This window comes from Festucalex cinctus, chromosome 13 (genome assembly GCF_051991245.1).
Source record: "Festucalex cinctus isolate MCC-2025b chromosome 13, RoL_Fcin_1.0, whole genome shotgun sequence".
Classification (NCBI taxonomy): Eukaryota; Metazoa; Chordata; class Actinopteri; order Syngnathiformes; family Syngnathidae; genus Festucalex; species Festucalex cinctus.
The window spans coordinates 12,522,917-12,532,342 of NC_135423.1; the positions used below are offsets into that span (position 1 = coordinate 12,522,917).

The window sequence follows — 9,426 nt, forward strand, 5'->3', positions numbered from 1 at the left end:
CCTTTAATTGATATGGTAGCTGAAGAATTGACAAGAAATGGAGGAGAGTGAGGGAATGACCTGCATATCGAACCAGGGTTGCCTACTTCAAGACAAGCCTCTCCACGTGGTGCAGGTGCTCAACACGATGAGCTAACCATCAGCCCATACGGTTGAGTTTTTTTTATTTAAAAAAAAAAAAAAAGTATTAAGGCTTACGTAAAGAGTATTTAAAGGCTTATTTATTCCGAAAAAAAAAAAAAAAAGACAACGTAAGACTTTTCTTTTTTAATTAAAAAATTGACCGTGTATAGCAAGGATTTTATTATAATTTTATATATGAATATATATATATACACACACACACACACACACACACACATATATACAAACATGTATTTTAAGACTTTTTCTCCGATCAAAAAATTATCATGTACTGTATAGTCAGAAGTGGTTTTATTTTACAGGCAATTCCAGCAGTGCGTCTCTGACAGTTTACAGCCTCTTGTCGGTGAAGGTTACATGTGACGTCACATTATTTTAGTGCTGTTTGTTGCTGCGGATCTGATAACTGATGGCAGACTGCCGCCTGCTGGACGAGTTGAAAATAGTTACACAATTGTGACTGGTGACCGTCTATTTAATTATTTATTTTTTATTACTACCAAGGTGAACTATATGCTTTAAGTATTTTTTAATGTGTTTAAAATTGTATCTTTATTATTTGTTTATTTTTAATTTTGTTTGTGTTTTTAAATGATTTTTGTCCTTAAATGTATTACCGCGAATGGTCACTTGAGCATGCACATTTCAAATATTCTTATTTGTTTAACTTCACTGTTTATCAACATTTTGAGCCTTGCGTGTTTGTGTGTGTTAGTTTATATAAGTGATATAATTTAACAATACACCTTTTATTGTGCTTGTGTTGCACTACATTCTACTTCGTGATGTTTCTAATATGTTGTCCCTTTCAGTAAGCTGCAGTACATTGTAGCATTATGAACCAGTCTGAAAGTATTCCCATATTTTAACTCTTTTACTGCCACACGTTATATATATATATATATATATATATATATATATATATATATATATATATATATATATATATATATATATATATATATAACTTTAATATGACAAAGGCTTTGATCATTTACATTATCCTTGAAAACGTTCTGTTTCATCAAATTTCATACACATTGAGACCATTGAAAAGAGATACAATGTTGCCATCTGCTGGCTATAGATAGTGAGGGTTTTTGATTCCACAACTCAATGACCAGGCAGCACGTGCTGCACGTAGACGGTGCACTGCCCATTGATAAAAAAACAAAAAACAAAAACAAAAACACATAGTCGACATCATTTGTTTATGGTGGCATACATCATGATTTTACGAATCGTTAATAAACGTTTTTGGCAGTAAAAGAGTTAAGCAAAGCTTGCAGTCCATGTCATAATTCAGCTTGTCTCTTCATTTAAAATGACATGTCACAGATTTTCCGGTGGATTCGGGTTTAAAGAGTACTTTCGCAGATGCAAACCAATAGAAGTATAAAGTGCCCTGAGCCTGGCAGATTTGATTAACTCCCTGCTTGTCTGTTTTCACAAGAAAAGAAAAAAACAAAAACAAAAAGAAACAGAAAAAGGGGGGGAGGGGGGGTGACTTTTGTGGGTATATTTCGAGCTCACTTGTGTGTGCAGGCGTCTTAAATTACATTTTCTCGTGTCACGGACTCACGGGAGGCTCGGAAAGCCTTTTTAATGGTGTTTGTTCTTGTCAGTGTTCGGCCCATTAAGTCAACAATGCCGCCTCCTAAAAATCCCCAAAGGTGGAGACTCAGTCAAGACATCATCGCGACTTACATCATCCGGCTCACAATGTTGCCGCATTTGGGGAAATCATTAGTCTGTGCAGACACATGCGGATCCAATGGAATGTTTACTTTGGTCGGTTGGGTTGGGGGATAAAATGCGTGCAATGAAGTGAGTGTTGGATTGGAGTGATGGAAGTGCCACATGAAAGTCTGCTCTTGTGACTGACTGGAGCGTCATCGACCACATTCTGCTACATTTTTTCCACACACTGGCGGAGAATTACTTACAGTACGTGAATAGAATGATTAATTTGGACCTTTTTAGAAGTTTTATGTCTGAATTAGTTTTGGATCAAGTTTAATGAGCACTGTAAATATTATTAGACTAAGTGTCATGTTTTGGGAAATGTATCCAGTTCCCAGTCTCAAGACAATATTTAAAGTTGTTATATTTGGTTAAGCTTCCAAAGTCAAATATTTCATATTCTCTGGATCAATATGAGTGGACCTGGAAAATTTCTCAAGGCAAATTATCATCGATTCAGCACTAGAGCGTTTTTATTGCTATGAGTAAAACTATGCAAACATGTTTTGATAGCGTAAAGCAATCTTCTATCTATCTTCTTCTTCATTTGTACTTTTCCAGCGTTAAATTGGTACTTCTTTTTCTTTACACACATATCTGTACTGTACTTCTACTTTCATCACCCTTGGCGTTGAATATAAAGTTATCACATCCAAGCAATATGTAAAAAAAAAGAAGTCATTTTATTAATATTTTTATACAAAATTTGCTGCAAATCGGTGACTACCTTACTCAAATGTCAGTACTTGTACTCGTACTCCGTCTGAAAAAAAAAAAAGTATCTGTTCGGTGAGTAAACAAAATGTATTTTAACCAGAAAATTCTTTTGATTTAAAATATGAATGCATGAACCATTGCACAACCCTAATATATATATATATATATATATATATATATATATATATATATAGTTAATGTTTCAAAAAACATAAAAAAACAACAACAACACAACGCATTACAAAAAACACAATTAGGATCAAAATTTTGAGTTAATTTCAAGTTTCTTTAACGCCACTCATTTTTTTTTTAACACATGATTGATTATTCTTAAAATTAACCATCCAACAACCAAATTAAAAATACAAGTTAATTAATAAATTAACCCTTACTTGGAAAGCCTGTATGGGAGGAATTCCAGTTGCAACACAGCAGACACACCCACGTAAAAATTTAGCAGTAATAAATTTGAACAACATTAATGCAATAACGTTTGCTGTCTCCAATGTCTTACAAATGCAATTATGCCACCTAGTGGCAGAAAAAATAACCTCAACACAAATTATTACACATTTTTTACAGTACACTTTTTTAACTCAATTTTATGAATTATTATGAAATTATTTTATCAATGACTAAAAGATGCAACCATATTTCTATAAAGCATTTTTTCCACATTTATGTTAAAAAAAAAAAAAAAAAAAAAAAAAAAAAAGAGTATGAAAAAAATGTATTGTACATTGATATTGTACATTTAGAACAGATATCAAATTTGCAATTAATTGCAAGTTAACTATTGAAGTCATGTGATTAATTCTAATTAAAAATTGTAATCGCCTGACACCCAGACGTCGAATTGTGCTCAACCAAATATAAGATTCCGTCGTAGTTTACCAAAGACGTTGAAAAAACAGTGATGCAGTTTAGTATGTGCCTGTTGTGAATTTTTCTTTTCTGATTACACAACTACAATGTAGTCATCTCCATTTAAGAAAGTCTTATTAGGACTTAAACGGGCCATCATGTGGTTACTTTCCTTCTGCAAGGTCTGACTTCTCATGCAAACACCGCAGAATTTTTCCAGTCTGAGTACACCAAGAATCCGCTGAAGGTGCTGTCAGTCTTCGTGCTGGAGTAGAATCCATTGTATTCCCCCAGAGCCATCTGGATCCACACCTGGTCCCCCGGGACCAAATGGAGCAGGGACCCGCCCGACAACGACACCGGTTTGGGCCAGTTGCCGAAAAACTGGAAATAGGAAGCGACGGCGTGTCCGTTTTTCATGAGGTCAAACTGCAAGCTGATGCGGTACACGGTGGCGTGGACGGCAAAGTAGTACACGCCGGGGACTTTGCAGGTGAAGCGGCCCGTCTCCGGGTTGTAGTCGCCTTGCTGGTTGAGCAGGATCTTGTCGAAGCGCACCGCGTCGCCCACGGGGAGGGGCAAGTCGCGGCCTTCCGAGACTTTGGCGCTGAAGGCGGATTTGGGGGCCACGGCGCACTGTCCCGCCTCGCCCTTCTGACCTCGCTCTCCGGGGTCACCCCTTTCTCCGGTCAGGCCTTGCCCACCCGTCTCACCTGTGCGGTACACGGACACATGGGACATTGTAAATTGCAATCAAATGTATATTTTCTAAACTGAAAGGTGAAGTCAACCATAAGTTATATGTGACCTCACAAGTCTAAACATGACGTTCTGATTAATATTACATTTTTGGAATATGAATGTAGCAAATCCAGCTGTTTTTCTCCATCTCAAGGGGCGGCCATTTTGCCACATGCTGTCGACTGAAGATGACATCACAGTTAGGGCTCAGGCAACGACCAATCACAGCTCACCATGTTTTCTGAAGCTGAGCTGTGATTGGTTGTTACCTGAGACCTGAGCAACTGTGATGTCATTTTCATTCGACAACAAGTGGCAAAATGGCCGCCTTCTAATATTGATAAAAACGGCTGGATTTTGCTGCTTAACTCATATTCCACTGCCATATTAACCAAAATACCGTATGTAGATTAGTGAGGCTGCATGAACATATTATTGCCAAGTATTTTTTGGGGGGTTGACTTCCTCTTTAAAGAGGATATAACCACCACCCACGCCAAAATTCTCAACCAATGACTTTGTAGCTATGCTATCTGAAGATTCAGAGACACTTTCAAGTGGTGGCCACTTTTAGCAAAAATGCTCACATCCCTTGCAGGGCCGATGAAAAGGTAAGCAGAACTGCATTGAATTGTATTATTTTATTTTATCCTGATAAGCGTCATCTTGATTGTTCGGTGAGATTGTCAACACAATGGTGGTGGGTGCTAGATGTGTCTGTTGAAGTGCTTCCTCCACAAGTGAAAATGCTTTTGTCTTTCAGGATGCTCCAACACACACACACTCTTACTGTAGGCGCTGTTCCTAAGAATAAAAATGACTCACACCTTGGTTGTCCTGGTAACAAAAGCAAGGGTCCCATAGACTCAGCATGAGATAGGGCGGGGCATATATTTAAGCACAGTTTTTCAAGTGACGAAAATAGACTCTTAAAGTACCCCTAATTTGTTACCTGGAGCTCCCATGTCCCCTTTTTCTCCTTTCTCCCCCGGAGCAGAATCCCTTCCGTCACGCCCGTCCCTCCCGGGTAGACCGGGGCTGCCGTTAACGCCGGGAGAGCCCGGGATGCCAGGGTGGCCCGTGCACAGACTGGGAGGGATCTTGTTGTCCTCTAGCGGAGTGGAAAGACGCACTTGGAGGACGAGCAGGACGAGCGGGAAAGGCAGCAGCTTGAGCGTTGTCATTGCAGCGCCACTGCACGCAGAGAAGGACGACAGGGGACACCAGCATCAAGACCATCTGAATAGCAACCATTATTATTATTATTATTATTATTTATTTATTTTTTATTTTTATTTTTTTATTTTTTTTTAAATAAATCCATGGACACATTGTGTACTAGGAGATAAATTAATAATAATAAAGATTTAAATAAATCAATTTTAGGGGTTGGCGTTGGCTAAATCATGAATACAACAAATATCTCGGTAGCCTCGTAATGTAAATGTTCGGTGGGCCCTATTGAAGGCTGACTACAGCAAACTCTAAAACAGCATTCCAAGCAAAATGATTGATGTAGTATCAGTGAATAGCTGAGATATGATTCATAATAGCCATAAAACTCAACTTGTGCCAGACTTCTGTCTTCAAAACTTTCAAAGTAAGATTTAATGTGGACATATTGAACAACTGTTGGTTGGGTTAAGGTGTGGCTAGCAAAATGTGCTTGAGGGTTTGCGTTTTTTTTTGTCTGTACGCAGGATGTTGGTTTGTTGACCACAAATTGTCGGTTACGGGCGTCAACATGGCAACAAATTTAAAAGCATTGAATAAACTTTCATCTGAAACATCTTTAGGGGAAGCACCCAAAGTTTGAAGACGATCAGTTATTTTATTATATTACATATTATATGAAAGGCCAAAAAAAAAAAGGTACACTTTGTGAAGACAGGAGTCTCAAACTTGCTTAAAGTGCACTTAATGCTGCTTCTCACCTTTTAACTGGAACACGAAAGAGGGAGCACTAATCTTATTGTGACATCCGTGCCATGACTTCAATAAGTCATATTGAACTTTTTGGAATCAAACACACAGCTTGCTCTTTAGCTAATATATCTATGGCGTCCGCAAATAGCTATTGTAGCAAGTAGCATGCAGGCTAACCTATCCAGCATTCAGGATGTTTTCTATTGTGACCACTCTTTTACAACACCAAAGTGTGCAATAACCGACCCAGATTCTACCGGAGTTAGAACAATACAGCAGCGATCGACCGGTCTGCTGATTCTAATGATAAGTTTTCAAATAATTGAATGTTGGGCTTTGTAAAACGCTGTCGGTGCTGCATTGTTCAGATAAAATGCTATATAAGTCGTAGTACTATTGTGGTGAAATTTGATTTGTTTTCCAAGAAATACGTCTCCCCTCCCTAGAAAAAAAGTCATAATAAGTTACAAAACTAAACGGAATTCGTTCGCTGACATCAGCATGATTAGTGATCTGGATTTTAGGAGCGAGTCCAGCCCCTAAGTAGTTAGTAATATTCTACTTTGGCCTAATGCTGTTCCAGCTGCTTCCTCCTCCTCCTAATCTTCCTCCTGAGGATTTTCATAGGTGACATGTCTTCAACATTCCTCCTCCGCATCAGCTTCTTTCTAAGGTTAGGTCATAAAAGACAGAAACGTCGCTGGCTGTGCGTCTTCCCACGCTAGCTGGTGTGTCTCATTAGCAGGAGCTTGACAGGATCCTCCCCAAAATAAAAACCCACCAAAGAGTAACACTGCAAACAGGGCAGCAAAATGATCCAAAAGTTGAGCGCACACTTTAAACACTTGAAAGTGACTTATTTGTGAGCCAACTGTCTGCTATTCAGCAAACCGGTGTTATGCTTTCATGATTTCAATCAGGAAGCTTAAGAAATGTGAAGCCATTTATAAAGGCATGTGCTTGGCTTCCCACTGGGGCTCATTGGCGCCAATTCCCGAGTCGGAGTTCGAGGTCTGGAATTTGCCCAAATTGGCCGCTTACAACAAAAAATGGTTCCATGTTCAATTTCATACATCATTGGTCCTTAAACTTTTGTCACAAGTTCATGCCAAGTTATTGTTTGTTAGCATTAAGCTGATGCCAACTTCTCGGGCAAAGCAGTGGGGTTCTCTTTGTTTAGTTTGACATTAAACTTTAACCCAGAGTAGCAATGTGTTGCGTGAAGGAACTTTTTTTTTTATGTAAGAATTGTCCACTATCTGCCAAACTGCTGCTTGTTGGGGAAGTGAGTTAAGTTGAGCTCAATGCCACCATACAGAACTCATTTCGCAAATTTTGCTCGCAAGTCAAAGCAAAATAGCTCATATTAAAAAAAAAATAAAAAAAAAAAATTAAAAAAAACATACATGTTCACTTAGGTTTAAAAATTATAATCGGAATAATAATAATAATAAATAGAAAATCCCAAGAGGGAATATTACCTGGTTCCAAGATGAAAATTTGTAGAAAGCATATTTTGTAGCACACTGTTGCCATGGCGAAGCACTGTTTGCAAAGAAAAATGATGCTGTTTTTTGAGGGTCTAAATGTGGGCAAAAACTCATGAAAGACCACTTTGGACCCTTGTCGTTTTTTTCCATGAAGTTTTAGTGTCTTCAAGTCATAATAAAAATATGTACAACGTGTCAATATGGCTGTTCCTAGTAGGTAATGCTCTATTTCTCAAGTAAATAACTTGATTATGTCCTCTTCTTCACTTGTGTGACTTATCTGCTTCTTCCTTAGATGAAACAAAAAGCATCTTCCACTAGATTTTACGTCTCAGTGAAATAAAAATCTACTTACCGATGTCAGCGAGCTGAAAGGAAATGGTCATGCAATCCAATTAGACGCTGGTTTGGGTGTTTGGCGTGTCCAGTGTGGGTGGAGGACAGACAGACACAGAGAGAGAGAGACAGAGAGGGAGAGAGAGAGAGAGGGAGGGAGGGAGTGAAAGTGAAGAACATATTTGATGTTGGTGTGACAAACTAATGCAGAGGGAGGTGAGGAGATGTTTACGTAATACTGTCTGGAACTAAACTTGCAGCTGTGCTCACAAAAATGATCATGTGACCAGCCGTCAAACTGTGCAGATGTTAACCACTTCGCTCACAAAGGAAGGGGGTGTGGTTTGGGGTAATGGGACGTTTTAGAGGTTAGCATAGGTTTAAAATCAAGGTGGTCACATTGGGTTGGGTTTACAGGTTGCGAGTTTGGGTAGAGGGTTATTGGAGTTTAGGATTTTTATTTTTTTTAAAGATAAGCTTTATTTCTCATTGTAAAATACAACACAATTCCGTTTGTTTGCATCTCTCAATAGCAGCAGCGAGTCACATTAAACATAATTAAACCGTAAAGTAGCAGTAATAAAGTAAATAAAATAATAAAAACCTGCACAGAAGCTCTAACCCTATTTTAAAACCTTACTTTTGAACATATAATCATAGTTTAATGATATAATGTAGTGTAAAACCCCAATTCGAAACCCTACTTTGAAAACTAATAGTTCACATTTTGGCAGTTGAATTTTTAACCTATAATTTTATAGCCACTATTCTAAATTGTGACCCTGATTTAAAACTCAACTCCCAATTTGAAACCCAAATTCCAGTTTAAAACTTTACTTTGAAATCCGAACCCTAATTTGAAACTTTAACATTATCTTAAAACACTCATTTAAAATACTAACTATAGTTTAAAATCCTACTTCGAAACACAAATCAGATCTTAAAACTAGAGTTATGGTTTCAGATGAAAATTTCAGGCTAGATTAGGTTTTATATTAAATCATAGTTTCAAATTACAGTTTGGATGTCAATCTGGGGCTTCAAATTAAAGTTAGAATTTCAGTTGAAGTTATGATTCAAATGAATTGCATACTAGATCAAATTATTCCCTGAGTGTTCTCGGGCTTGAGTCAATGAGTCAACGTGCTGCAAACGGACCCATGATTGTGCTCTATGGTTTATGGGATGGGGCTGACATATGGCAAGAGCTGATGTGTGCTTTCTTCTCTGTCTGAACTAGGCATGAGTCAAGACATGTTTTTAATCTGCAGCACCCGAGTCAGCATGTTGTGCCTCCGGATTCCCCCCGCTGACGTTTCCTGTTAATAAAGCAAACATGACCAAAAAAAAAAAAAAAAAAACTTCAAATCAACGCATGCTTAGTGGCTTGAGTGTGGAGAAACAAAGTCACAACAGATGGAGGTGGGAAAAGTGGTGCACTTTTGTTCCTTCAATGTGCAACAGA

General features: G+C 38.1%; 1 protein-coding gene across 1 annotated transcript; it reads right to left on the reverse strand.

The window, feature by feature from the left end:
• Positions 1 to 3,301: 3,301 nt before the first annotated feature.
• c1qtnf5 (C1q and TNF related 5) lies at positions 3,302 to 8,176 on the reverse strand. The gene is made up of 3 exons (XM_077541411.1): positions 7,981 to 8,176; positions 5,162 to 5,403; positions 3,302 to 4,181 (listed from the first exon to the last, which is right to left on the reverse strand). The coding sequence occupies exons 2-3, from the start codon at positions 5,391 to 5,393 to the stop codon at positions 3,661 to 3,663; spliced, it is 753 nt and encodes a 250-aa protein (XP_077397537.1). The 5' UTR covers positions 5,394 to 5,403; positions 7,981 to 8,176; the 3' UTR covers positions 3,302 to 3,660.
• Between the last annotated feature and the right edge of the window lie 1,250 nt (positions 8,177 to 9,426).

Bases quoted from the DNA above. Each gene is read 5' to 3' on its own strand.
- c1qtnf5 (XM_077541411.1), bottom strand. From the start codon at position 5,393: ATGACAACGCTCAAGCTGCTGCCTTTCCCGCTCGTCCTGCTCGTCCTC. The intron at 4,182-5,161 runs GTAACAAATTAG...TGTACCGCACAG, and splicing joins AGGGGACATGGGAGCTCCAG to GTGAGACGGGTGGGCAAGGC.